Here is a 14,727-nt window from a genome sequence, read left to right as displayed (position 1 = left end):
GCACGCAGGAAACAAGCGTCCAGTTCACGCGATAATAATTAGGACAACGCGATGCTTAGTGGAACTTGTAGTCTTTTTTCCCCCTCTGTCTCCGGGTTTGTCGTTCCAACCTCTATCTCACACCCACCCCCGACTCCAGATTGGGATATCTGGGTGCGTGGCGGGGTGGGCGGTCCCATTTTTAGTCTTGGCCGCGAGAGTTTCATAGTGACAGAGGGGTGGGGGAGAGACACTTTTTTCATTGCTCCGAGGACCGCTGCCAAAGAGACGCAGTAGTCCCACTCCCTTTTTGGAAGCAGCCGGGAGAGGGCGGCTTGTGTCCGCCATGTTGGTGAAGGTAAACGTAGGCGACCGGAGTTCCAGGACTGTCTGCTTTGCTGGCTGAAGTCCGCCATATTAATAAAGAGACAGGGAGGACTGACACCCCCCCATCCCCCCCATTGACAAACCCGTTTATCCCACTCGGCTTTCACGACTCCTCTCGGTGGGCCCGTCCCCTGCCTCGCTTGCCTAGCGTTTGCCCGAAGGAAGCGTAGCCGCCGGCGCCTCAGAACAGGCTTAAGGCAGCGCCGAATGAGGGGGAAAGGGAAATGCCGACCAATTGCGCCGCGGCGGGCTGTGCTACTACCTACAACAAGCACATTAACATCAGCTTCCACAGGTAACCTGGGCAGGGAGTGGGGGTGACGGAAACGGGAGTTCCTAGATTGGGTGTCGCTTGTGTGGAAGGAATAAGAGGATCCTATGAATTCTAATGACTTCACTACCTAGGTAGTAGCAAGGAAGCATCAGTTCTGCCCTTTGTGTGTATTTCTCAAATCTGTCCAATTTTTTTCTTCGGGGAGAGTTAACTCACTTTGTCAAAGAAATCCAAGTGCTGTATGGTGGTTACGCCTTAGAGAAAAAGTAAAAGAACATCTTAATTTTCTATTCTTTTGTGTTAGGCTGGGTCTTGACCTGAGTGATGCCTTAAAAGGAAGCGAAACCTTCCTGTTCAAGTCAGCAGTCGCCTTAAAAGCCTGCTGTGCTCCCATCAATGTTAGGAAATTCTCACTAGCTAAATTGACATGGGAAGCATTTAGATTTCTAATAGTCACATACAGTTATTGCGGAGGAGTTGAGTCATCATTGGTATCCATGGAATGAAGAGATGGTAATGAAAGTGCAAAAGATGAGCCTTCTGTTCTTCCCAGAATAGAGGAATGAAAAGAACTTAGGTTTCGTTTTTCCTCCGTTTGTTGGAAGAGCAGTCAAAAGTCTTTAGTCCTGTCAAATCAGAACTTTTGAAAACATTGTGAACACTGCATGAAATATAGTAAGTACTCGGTAAATGTTTACCTTCTGTGCAAGTGCCTGCCCTGTGCCTGAAGAAAAGAAGCATTGAAAAAAAAAAAAAGCTATGTGCAAATAGTTCTGATTTTCTATATCTAGCAACTTAGTACGATGTTAGAATGTGGGGAAAAAATTATATCCTTAACTATTTCCTTGCCTAATTATGACTAAATGATCCCTTATTAAAAACCGCTACTTTAAAAAAAAATCCTTGTGATGTTTGTTTTTCAGGTATTTCATGGAAATGTAGTGCTTCATTCATTCATCCATCAAATGTGTACAGGGTTCTAATTTGCCTGACGTTGTGCCAGCGATCCAGAAAATTTTCTTTTCTTTTTCTTTTCTTTTTTTTTTTTTTTTAAGATTTACTTGAGAGAGCTGGAGCAGGGGCAGGGGCAGAGGGAGAAGACGACTGAGCCTATCCCAACAAGTGGGGAGCGCCCCTGGCTGTTAGAACTCGCTTCCCTGAGATCATGACCTGAGTCAAAATCAAGAGTTGGGGGCCTAACCGACTGAGCCACACAGGGGCCCTCCCACCCCCTAACCCCTGAAGATTCTTATACTTCTTGAATTTAGTAGGTAGTGAGAAAGAAGGATAATTATGGTTAAGTGCCACAGAAGAGACACCTCAATACCTAGCCTGTAGCCTTGTAAAGTCAATATTTCTCAAAAGGATGTGAAATTTCAGATGATACTAAAGGATGACATAGATTTAGTCCTGTATGCTACTGTACTGATTTTATCTTTTATCCAGTGAGTATTTGAGAAGACACAAAAGTTTTTAAAAGAACAGCATGATTAGATTTGCATATTAAGAAGCCCTCTGGCAGCAGTGTGGAGAATTATGGTGTTACTTAAAGTGTTCAAAATGAGCTTAATACACAATATTAATTTATCTACCACTTCTTTCACAGAGAAATTCTCCTACAGTGTCAACTAAGCTAAATTATGTACTTCATTGCTGGCACAACCAGCACTAGATTGAAAGAGGTGAGAGTTAGTAGGGAAAAAACTGGAAGTTAGAATAAAAGAAGGGAGCATCTACCAGTAACCTGGAATAGAGTGATACTGACAGAGATAGAAAGACGTGAACAGATTTAAGAAATGTTTGATTAGAAACTACTGTATGGTCATTTGATATGGAAGATGAGGGAGAGGGAAGAGTCGAAGGCACCAATAATCTTGAATGTTTAAGAGATACACAGTGATGGGGCGCCTGGGTGGCTCAGTGGGTTAAGCCGCTGCCTTCGGCTCAGGTCATGATCTCAGAGTCCTGGGATCGAGTCCCGCATCGGGCTCTCTCCTCAGCAGAGAGCCTGCTTCCCTCTCTCTCTCTGCCTGCCTCTCCATCTACTTGTGATTTCTCTCTGTCAAATAAATAAATAAAATCTTTAAAAAAAAAAAAAAAAAGAGATACACAGTGATACAGTAACATGCATACTTGACCTTTTGCCTCCTATGAAAGTAACCTTTTTATGGAAACTTAGATCTTAACATTATAATAAATTACATTCCTATTTCATAAATACAATGTTTGACTAATTCTTTCCTAGGATGTTGATAGACTTCTTTATCCCTGTGTACAATTTATGTTCTCTAAACTCACTATCCATTTTTCTTATCTCTTAGCCCACTCCAGTCTAAATCCCCCAATAATTTTCTGAAACTGCTGTTGCTATGAGTTATCACTCTTGTATTTCTTTTCATGGCATGTCTTCATTTCCTCCTTGAAATACTCTCTACTTTTGAATTATTTGACACTAATTTTGTGATTTTCATCTTCTTTGACCTGTCTTCAGTTTTCTCTGCCAGCCTCTTCCCTTCTCAGTCCTCTCTGACTTAGGTCTTACTATTCTTGCCAAAATGATTTCAACTGTTCCTGTGGTCTCAGTTTAACTTGTTGGTGTCTCAGTATTTCCCTAGTCTCTCTTCAGTTGCTCAGGCTCAATGTATCAAAATTTTATAGTAATAAATTTGCTCTTGCCACCACCTCAACCCCTGTATTCCCTTTTTCAGTAAATGAAAACATCATCCACCCCAAAAGTGGGAGGTCATCCTCCCTTGACTCCCCAGTGCCTCAGTACACAGTAAATACTAAATAAAGGCTATTTATTAATATAAAATTATTTGACAGAGAGATCACAAGTAGGCAGAGAGGCAGGCAGAGGGAGCGGGGAAAGTGGGCTCCCTGTTGAGCAGACGCCCAGATGTGAGCTGGATAACAGGACCCTGAGATCTTGACCTGAGCAGAAGGCAAAGGCTTAACCCACTGAGCCACCCAGGTGCCCCTCCCATATTTCCTCTTAATTGGATTATTACAACAGCCTCTGAACGGATTCACTGCTTCTATTGATGGCACTCCTAGCTTCTCTTCTATAATCAATGGTATGGGGGCGCCTGGGTGGCTCAGTGATAATCAATGGTATGTTCTTAACAGGTTTAACAGCAGGATCTCCAGGGAAAGGGGAAAGCACTGATCTGTAGCAATTGCCCAATTTCCACAATATCAATTCTCTACCATGGCTAGTTTCAAGTTATCAGTATGACATCACTAATCATACAATCAGGAAGAAATGTGCAGTACCACACACAAAACAGACAAATAATTTTCAGATACTATTTACTATTATAGATAATAGTAAAGTAATTATGAAATGATGGGTTTCAGTATTTATTATCTTTGGTCTTCATTTCATTTCAAATGTACATTTTTAATAATGGCTGTGCTTAACAGCTTGTTAAAAAATTTTATGTTAATCAGTTCTTTAAATTAGGCCTTTTAATGGACTTCTTAAACCATTTTGGATGAGTTCAAAATTACTCTTTAAAAAACTTAGAAGCCCCTCCAGCATCATTTCATGTCATAACACTCTTCACTGTCCCCATGATAGTTAACACTCTTGCCACCCCCATCCTACCTTCTCTAGCTAATGCCTACTCTCTTAAAACCTCCTGACTAGATTAGCTCTTCCTATTTTATGATTCCCTGCCACCCTATACTTACCTTTTGATAACACTCATGGCATCTGTAATTACTTTTATATTAATAAATAGCCTTTATTTAGTATTTACTGTGTACTGTGCACTGGGTGAATTATTTACTTACATTATCTCATTGAATCCCTGGAATCCTACTAGGTACAAATATTACTCCACTGTATAACTGATAAAACTGAACCCTAAAAAAGCTAAACAGTTTGCCTAATGTCACTCAGGTATTACACTGAGGGAACCAGGACTGGCACCTTGGTTTGACTCCAAAGACCATGTTCTCAGCCATCCTTTCTAACTGCATCAAGCCATTTGATTCTCTGTCCTTCCCATTACAATATATCCTCATGTAAAAAGTAGATACCCTAAAGCATAAAGGTAGGTTAGTTTTGTTCACCACTATGTCTTCTGCACCTAGGACAGTCTTGGAATAGAAAAGGCATTCAACTATTAATAAAGACTCAAGCAAAGTAGCATTATTTTCCAAAGCATCTAATGTTTCTGAAAGCTTGGTTCTATTATTGGTAGACAAATCCATCAGTTAACCACCATGTTAATTTTTTAATATTTATAGGAGGATTTATTATTACTTAAATTCAGCTTATGGGCTACATCTCTCACCTGTTGAATATGCTGAGAAAAATCCAAACTCATGAAAAACAAAATATAAGGTAAAGGCTGTATAAAAGCATTGCTTCAAATTAAAATGATTATTTTTATTCTATTTCAACACAGGTAAACATTAGTAATGCCAAACTAATCTCATTAGTTTGTTCATTCGTTGATTCACTGAGAAAGTTCATTGAGTGCTTACTTCACAGGATAAAGTAGTGAAAACCATAGCTCCTACACAGGAGAAACTTACGATCTAGGGGTGGAAATAGAAAAGTAAACAATTAGAATACAATGGTATTCTATATGATATAGGAACATCTAGTCTAATCCATGGAATTTCCTTAGGAATATGGGGTTCCTAAATTGAATCTTAAAATAAGCAAGGAAAATTGGCTCAGGTTAAGGTTCAATTAGGCAATGGTTTCATAATGAGTTTTAAAAAGAGCTAGGGGTGCGCCTGGGTGGCTCAGTGGGTTAAGCCTCTACCTTCAGCTCACGTCATGCTGGGATTGGGCCCCGCATCGGGCTCTCTGCTCAGCAGGGAGCCTGCTTCCCTCTCTCTGCCTGCCTCTCTGCCTACTTAAGATCTCTGTCATATAAATAAATAAAATTAAAAAAAAAAAAAGAGCTAGGGATATCTGGCTGGCTCAATTGGAAGAACATGCCACTCTTGATTTTGGGGTCGAGCTCAAGCCCCACACTGAGCGTGGAACCTACTTTAAAAAAAAAATTTTGGGGGGGCGCCTGGGTGGCTCGGTGGGTTAAAGCCTCTGCCTTCGGCTCAGGGTCCTGGGATCGAGCCCCGCGTCGGGCTCTCTGCTCAGCGGGGAGCCTGCTTCTCCCTCTCTCTCTGCCTGCTTCTCTGCCTACTTGTGATCTCTGTCTGTCAAATTAATAAATAAAATCTTAAAAAAAATGCTGTTTTAAAAAAAAAATTTTAATAGACATTGGGGAGGGTATATGTTGTGGTGAGTGCTGGGTATTCTGTGTAAGACTGAAGAATCAGAGGCCTATACCCCTGAAACAAATAGTACATTTTTGTTAATTAAATAAAAAATTAATAATAAATCCAAAAAATAACAGTTTCTGCAAAGGAAGAAAACAAGTTTTCTACAAAGAGCTAAAATAAAGTTGAAAAACAGGCGCCTGGGTGGCTCAGTGGGTTAAAGCCTCTGCCTTCCTCTCAGGTCATGATCTCAGGGTCCTGGGATTGAGCCCCGCATGGGGCTCTCTCCTCTACTCTGCTCAGCGGGGAGCCTGCTTCCTCCTGTTTCTCTGCCTGCCTCTCTGCCTACTTGTGATCTCTGTCAAATAAATAAATAATATCTTAAAAAAAAAAAGTTGAAAAACAGTATCTGACAGTTGTCATATATTTGAAGGTTCTTATAACAATGATAATGGCAATGATACTTATTTGTTCTGCATCTTTATTGAGGCCCAAAAGAGAAATGTGCTTGTAAAAAGCTTGACTTTTAGCTGAGGCCACAGGAAACATTTCCAAACCCTTAAACATTGGAACAGAGATCTTTGAAATGAGAATACATTATTATTAACAAGTAAGGGCTAGGCAGAGTAGATAAATCCTCCATCAGAAGTTTCTAGTGAAATAGAAAAAAACATATATATGAAAACATGAACTGTAGAGTGACATACAGATGTTACTATTTTCAGATTAGGGTTTGTTTAGGTAGGGTAATAGGGACAGGAAATGGGGTTACTTACCAGTTAATCTGGTTTTTCATTTGTGCCCATCACTACTGGTAATTTGAGCAAACCTACTATATGTAGTCTAGCAAAAGCTTTACCTGGTAAAGCTTCACTTGGGTTTCAGAGTCACATTATCTTTTAACATGATTTGAATAGTTCTTTTTAAATCCGAGTTAGTTCATAGTATGTGAAGGATAAAGTCATCAAACTAAAGAAGAGCTCAACTCTAATAACTATGAATGTTGATTTCTTGTGTTTTCAAGTCAGCATACTTACCACTAGAATTTTGGGGCAGTCCCTTATATTTTTCTCTTCCTTAGCAGGTATACACTTGTACATACCAGTATATTTTGTATTTAAAATAAATATGAAAGAAATAACATTCCTGCTTTCCTTGTCAGCAGCATTTTACTTTTTGAAATAATTATGCTTTCTAGTGTACTACATAGCTTGAGTTCATTTTTTTTTTTTTTTTTTTTTTTTGGACAGGCAGAGATTACAAGTAAGCAGAGAGGCAGGCAGAGAGAGAGAGGAAGAAGCAGGCTCTCTGCCGAGCAGAGAGCCCGATGTGGGGCTCGATCCCAGGACCCTGAGATCATGACCTGAGCCGAAGGCAGCGGCTTAACCCACTGAGCCACCCAGGCGCCCCTCATTTTTTTTTTTTTTAAGATTTTATTTTTTTTATTTGACAGACAGAGATCACAGTAGGCAGAGAGGCAGGCAGAGAGACAGGAGGAAGCAGGCTCCCCGCTGAGCAGAGATCCCGATGTGGGGCTGGATCCCAGGACCCTGGGATCATGACCTGAGCTGAAGGCAGAGGCCTTAACCCACTGAGCAACCCAGGCGCCCCTTGAGTTCATTTTTTAAAAATATATGCAGTTTACATGGAATGAATACAGTGAATTGTTAATTTATATATTTTTATATCAATTAAGCAAATATTTGTTGAGCCCCTACTGTTTGAAAGGCACTGTGCTAAGTGTTAAAGATAAACAGATGATACAATGATCTCTGTCCTCAAGAAACTTACACTGTACTTTTATTTCACTGGAAATTTATTAAAATGGAAAAATTATAAAAGAATGTGGTAAGTGTCACAGTGAAGGAACACAGAGGAAGGAATACAAGACTGTGTCTAGGCTTTCCTTGATAAAATTTAATCTGCAGATATTTGATTTTTCTTGACCATGTACATACATCAGCAGATCATAGCACTGGGAATTACGTGTGCGCGTAATGGTTCTATGTAACCTTGATCTAGATCAGTATAGTCTTGTTTATTTTTACTGCCCATGTTAAGAACCAGGTTGAGAAGAAAGATCTCTTTAAAACCCTGAAAAATAAAAACACTCAAGTCAGTTTTTCATTAATTTTTTTGCAACTTATAAAAAATAGCATGACTTGCTTTTTGTTCCAGTGTCTGGATATTGTAATTTTTTATGTAGATGGAAGACACTTTAAATCATCATCTTTTAAAATTTCTTTTAACTATTAAGGTGCAACCAGAGTGTAATTGTTGGAATATGAGTTGCCTTTTCTTTCTTTTTTTTAAAGGTTTCCTTTGGATCCTAAAAGAAGAAAAGAATGGATTCGCCTGCTTAGGCGCAAAAATTTTGTGCCAGGAAAACACACTTTTCTTTGTTCAAAGCATTTTGAAGCCTCCTGTTTTGACTTAACAGGACAAACTCGACGACTTAAAATGGATGCTGTTCCAACCATTTTTGATTTTTGTACCCATTTAAAGTCTATGGTAGGTAACATTACTTTTCTTTTATCCATTTTTACCATTTTTGGTACCCATTCTTTTTTGTTTACAAATTAGAACAATTCAGAATATATCAAAATTCATATATAATACTGGGCCTCAAGAAAGTCACAAAACTTCTCTTGTGCAGGAAAGGTACATACTACAATTAGAGCTCAGGTCTCCTGACTTCGGTATTCTTTCCGCAATCCAAACTGATTTTACTATATTGGAATTTTACATTACTTCCAGTTATTATCCAGTTATTAGTAACTGAACCAATGGTAAAACTGAGAAATCATGAGCAATGATATCTCTAGCATCATTCTGTTCTTGATTTTAAGATAATATTCAAAATGTGTGTGATGAGCTTTAAGAACAGCACAGAGAATACCAGAGTTACAACAAAGAATATAAGTTCAGAGGAGGGCATTACAGAAAACTTCATCAAGCTAAGAAATTAAGCTTAGATTTTGTGCTGGAGTTGAGCTTGGAGTTTAGAACCTAGGAGAGGGTTCTTAACCTTGCATAGGACAATTACAACAACATGAGGAGAACAGAAGTCAATGGGTTGAGGGTTAAGTGGAAAATAATCAAATGTTAGCAAGTGATACAAAAGGAAGGAGAGAATTAAGGTAGATAATGAATGTATTAAAACAATATTTTATCCAGTTGGGAATCTAGATAAAAATCTGATCAGAGAGGAAAATTTGTCAAAAAATGAATTCCTGTGTTTTTTTTAATACTATTTGTTGAATCAATAAAAGAAGCACATTTAGGAAGTTAAAACATAATCTGGGAACGGAAGGTGATTTAATATGGGAGTATGAATCAAGATGGTGAATGGCAGAATGGGGTGAGATCCTGTATTTATTTGCTATGTAAAGATTTTTTTGTCTTTAGATAATGAAGCAAAGAGAAAGTTAGCCAGTTACAGAAACATCAGATCTGTTAGAAAAATTATTTTGGTGGCAGAATATGAATTAGGATCAGAATGAGGTGGACATCATTAAAGAATTTTTTAATATATTCAAGCCAGGTATGATACAGGCCTGATGTGGGCAGTAGCATTAAGCATAATGGACGTGATGGTGAGCACTGTGAATTGTGTAAGAGTGATGAATCACAGAAACAAATAATATATCATATGTTAGTTTAAAAAAAAAGAAAAACACACTTTAACCAAAAAGAAAAAAAAAAAGAGTGACGGAGAAGAAAGGATTCATGATAGAGATATTTAGGAGGTAGAATTAATGGGACTTGAGGACAATTGAGTAAAAGAGATAAAGGGAGGAAAGTCCTCAGGGTCCTCAGAGTTGGGTATAAAGTTCCTGGCCAGATTTTAAATCTTAGAATGGAAGATTTAATTGTGAACATTTAATAGGTAAATCTATTCAGGAGCTTGATAACTTGGGGATAATTTTTTATTAAATAGAACCCCAGGTTTGAAATATCAAATTGAAAGAATAGTGTTTACCTAAAAAAGAGATTAAATCAGTATCAGAGATCAACCAAATGTCTAAATACATTACATTGGCCTTAGTGAGAAAATTGCAAAAGATTTTTAAAATCTCCCTAAAATACAAACAATGTTTGTATTCCTCTGAAGAGAAATGATAAAATGAAATAAGGTGGCAGGAGCTAATGCAACAAGTTGAGGAACTTGAATCCATGACTACATGAGATGGGCAGCTGATGTTTCCTATCAAACTTTTAAAATCAGTTTTTAAAAGAGCAGTTTAATTACTTTTATAAAAAACTGAACAAACTTTACTTATTTGTGATATTCCATAATTTATGTTCGACTCTCTAATTTTATTTGGCTTAGAAACTCAAGTCAAGGAATCTTTTGAAGAAAAACAACAGTTGTACCCCAACAGGACCATCTAATTTAAAATCAAACATTAGTAGCCAGCAAGTACTACTTGAACACAGTTATGCTTTTAGGAATCCTATGGAGGCAAAAAAGAGGATAATTAAACTGGAAAAAGAAATAGCAAGTTTAAGAAAGAAAATGAAAACTTGCTTACAAAAAGAACGCAGAGCAACACGAAGATGGATCAAAGCCACATGCTTGGTGAAGAATCTGGAAGCAAATAACATATTACCTAAGGGCACATCAGAACACATTTTACCAACTGCCTTAAGCAGTCTTCCTTTGGAAGATTTCAAGATTCTTGAACCTGATCAACAAGATAAAACATTACCAATTCTATAAAACATTCCTTTAAGAGTAGCCCACAAAGAACTTGATGCCCATCCTTCATTCTATTCAAAGGTAAAAATATTTAAGGAAATTATGCCAAAATTGGGTATTTAATAAAGTTTTACTTGAAGTACCATTATTACTGTATAATTTATGAAGACTTGATTATTAAAAAAATGAAACTTTCTATGAAACTTATATTTGAAAAAGAATGGAAGTGCCTTACATGAAAATTATGTACTTAAAAATTTTGCTAGGAAATTGTATGTTTACAAGGTGTTTTGTGTTTTTGTCTTTTAAAACTACTTTTAAAGAACTGTCTATGACAATATGTTTAATTTCTAATAGAAATTTTTTTTTCCTGTACCAATGTTCGGATATTACATTCTAAATAGGATGGTAAGTAAGAATTAGCCAACATTAAATATGACTTTAAAACTGCTGGGTTTTGTATTAATTGAACTATTACTGGCACTGTGATTGGGAAATTTTATAAGGAAAAAGTCTGAGGTACAAGGAAAATTCTGTTATTTAAACTTTCTGTGTCTGCTCACTAACAAAAGTGATAAAAGTCATGGCCTCCTTCATGAAAATATTAGCTTTTAAAACAGATTCTATAATATTTTGAATTTGAAATGCTCTTGAGTCATCCATCTTGAGCCTGCTTCCTCCTCTCTCTCTCTCTCTCTGCCTGCCTCTCTGCCTACTTGTGATTTCTCTCTCTCTGTCAAATGAAAAAAATCTTTAAAAAAAAAAAAAAAAGAATATGAGAACTATGATAGTTGCCACTTGAACTAATTAAAGAGTTCACCTTATTTCACCAGATAAATTTTTAATTTTAGTAAGAATCCTTTCCTTTAAATAGCTTTGGGCAAATCACATTAAAATTATTAATGCGTAATAATCAAGTTACTCAGTTTTAGTTCAAGCTTCTGACACTACCATATGAAAGCAGCATGTATATGCTGAACCAAAATTGTTAGAAATTTTTCCTTTAAGGTAATGGTTGTTTTATATTATAAAGAATTTTGGGGAGGGAGGATTGGGTTGTGTTTGTTTTGTTTTGTTTTGTTTTGTTTTTGGTGACATTTGCTTGGATCCTATCGGTAGTCTTTTTACGATATTAGCAACCTTTCTTTCTTTTTCTTTTTTTAAGATTTCACCTATTTATTTGACACAGAGAGAGAGAGAGAGATCACAAGTAGGCAGAGAGAGGGTGGGAAGCAGGCTCCCCGCTGAGCAGAGAGCCCCATGTGGGGCTCAATCCCAGGACCCTGAATTCATGACCTGAGCCAAAGGCTGAGGCTCAACCTACTGAGCCACCCAGGTGCCCCAGCACCCTTTCTTTTCATAACAAATGCCTCCCAAGCAACTAGATTCACAAAGGCAAAGGTAAGAAAAGTCTGTGTGGTTATCCTGGGGCACTTTAAACAAATATTTTTGAAAATCCTCTTGTGAGTATTATAAACCTTCTTAGTCATTTTTTCCCAAATATTGGACATAGCTCCTTGAAATTGTCATTCCATCTTTTTTTTCTAATATGGTTTCAAATATCTCTTCACTTACTGACCATAGCTTTTATACCTCAAAATAAGCTGAGCAAATAATCATCTAAACCTAAACTGTGTTTTCCAAGTATAAACTCTCATGTGGTTCATCACCCCTACCCTATATAAAACAAAATACTAATTAATGCAGGCTCATTCCCATCTACAATAGTATCTTGATATCTTAATATAACATTTTAAAAATCACAAAAATAAGACATAAAATACAAGCTTTTAGCAAAGTTAACTAGACTTCATTATTATTTGAGACTACTGAATAAACTACCACTAAGTAATATTAAAGTACATTTTTTTGGTGTTTTCTCCTTGTCATTTTCACGTTACTGTCCTGATAACATGCTCCAAATTCTCCCTGAATCAAATTATTTCATTAACAAACATACATCTGTCTACCTTCAAACTAGTCTCATTCATAGAGAAAAACCTGAATCTTTTTAAATCCTGTTTTCTGTTGTTGATAAACTTATCAGTTTGACCACCTACCATAAAAATAAAGCAGCTCTTTTTCTTCTGCTGGACCCAACACATATCCTCTGTTCATTTTATGTGCTACTCATTCTATGCCTGCTAGGCACTAACCTCTATGAAGAACCAGACAAGGGCTAATGACTTGACTCAAAGAAGACATGATTATCTGCCCTTAAGTTCCTCAAAAGTCTTCTGAGAAAAAAATATATATTTGTAATACAATATGATAAATGCTATTAAAGAAATCTACGTGAAGTGCTTTGGTAAATGCTGTTGAATTGGAATTTTAAAAGATATAAACTTTAGACCTTTTTCCAAAAAAATATTCCCCTGAAACAAAACTGATTTCTTCTTATGACTTAACCAAAGGAGACAGAAGAATATCAGAATTGACCTGAATTATATACAGTGTTCTTTTAATGAGTTATAAGACATTTTTCAACTTCAACTTGAAAATGAACACTGAACAAATTAGTTGTTAATGGTATCATTTTAACAGGAAAATACAACTAAATACTGTATCAGCCAAGTACTCAAGTTTATTTGACATTTGATATTTTTATAAAATAACAAACTTTGCTAAAAGATTTTTACAGATAATTTAGTTCAGCGTCTGAAGGTTAACAAATCACTATGGCATCCATTTGATCTCTTATTGTTTACAAATATTCTGTGCCGTAATTACGTAGCATTATCTCCCAATTTACAAGTGAAGAAATCCTTGTTAATGTTATTTATTTATTTAGATGTTTAAAATGTGCCAAGAGGCACAAAGGATAGAAGTGCCAGCAATCTAGGAAGTGCAATCCCTAGATTGAGCAATGGTCTTCAGCCTTCAAATCCTTTGCTTTGCCCTCCACATTATAACTCCCATCCAACATATGAATCATGTTACTAAAGTAGGACAAGTCGTGTGTCTCAAAAAATTAAAATAAAAAATTTTACATATGTAGTTAAGATCATCTATGAAATCACTGTAGATCTTTTCTAGGTAGATTTTATAATGTTGGTAAATTATCTCAGTTCTCAATGTTAGAATACGGGTAAATTTTAATGTTGGTATAATAGAGAAAATAGTTCATCTTTATGCCAGAATATGGGATTCTGTAGGTATTTAGACAGTTGAAAACTTCCTAAAATTAATCATTTTATAATGTATATTAAACAATTACTATTGTATTCTGAGAATGTTATTAAAAATTGTTTTACAAGGAAATTACCGTCTGACTTTTTTTTTTTTTTTTTTAAACAAAAGACACCTGACTAGCTCTGTGGAAGTCTTTTCCTTACATGGACCCACTAAAATATTTCTGTAGAAATCCTTTACCTTAAATTGAAGCAAACTGTAAACAGAATAGGGATTATGTAAAGACTAGAAGAGGAATTACCATTTTTATTTTCATAGCTCAAGTTATATCTAAGCATGCATTATAGTTTATTTGCAGTGGTTTTTTTCGGGGTTTTTTTTTTTTGTTGCTTTTGCTGTTCTTTTTTAAGATTTTATTTATTTATTTGAGAGAGAGAGCACAAGAGCACGAGCCAGGGTGGGAGTGTGAAGAGCAGAGGGAGAAGGCCAAGTGCGGAGCACAGAGCCCAACACGATGAGTGCAGAGGACCTGGAAATCATGACCTGAACCGAAATCAAGAGTTGGACAACTAACTGACTGAGCCACCCTGTGCCACTGCACTGTTTCATACTGGTTATGCAATCTAAACCAGATATACAGGGCTATAAAAATTCTGTCTCTCCCAACAATAATTCAGAGGCTTACACGAAGATTTATTTGTAAATACAATTACCAAAGCATGATTTTAATGACAAAATAGGAAATAAGATGTGAATTTTTAGTTTTATTTTTCTTTAAGACTTTATTTGACAGAGAGAGCAAAAGCAGGGGGAGCAGTAGAGGGAGAGGGAGAAGCAGGCTCCTGGCTAAGCAGGGAGCTCGACGCAGGGCTCAATCCTAGGACTCGGATCATGACCTGAGCCAAAGGCAGACCCTTAACAACTGAGCTACCCAGGTGCCCCATAAGATGTGATTTTTTTTAATTCATTTTTTAATTTGATACTTTAATCCAAAAAAAAGTATATTAAT

At 36.8% G+C, this 14,727-nt stretch overlaps 1 protein-coding gene across 1 annotated transcript; it reads left to right on the top strand.

Annotated features, from left to right (window-relative positions):
• The first annotated feature begins 90 nt into the window (after window positions 1-90).
• On the top strand, window positions 91-11,037 carry THAP2 (THAP domain containing 2). Its single transcript, XM_082742853.1, has 3 exons — window positions 91-661; window positions 8,200-8,395; window positions 10,218-11,037. Exons 1-3 carry the CDS (start codon window positions 591-593, stop codon window positions 10,605-10,607), a joined length of 657 nt encoding a protein of 218 aa, XP_082598979.1. The 5' UTR covers window positions 91-590; the 3' UTR covers window positions 10,608-11,037.
• Window positions 11,038-14,727: the final 3,690 nt, after the last annotated feature.

Source organism: Mustela nivalis (assembly GCF_964662115.1).
Source record: "Mustela nivalis genome assembly, chromosome: 7".
In the NCBI taxonomy this organism is placed as follows: Eukaryota; Metazoa; Chordata; class Mammalia; order Carnivora; family Mustelidae; genus Mustela; species Mustela nivalis.
Note: the sequence above shows the minus strand (reverse complement) of the source record. Positions and strands in the feature narration are given on the sequence as shown.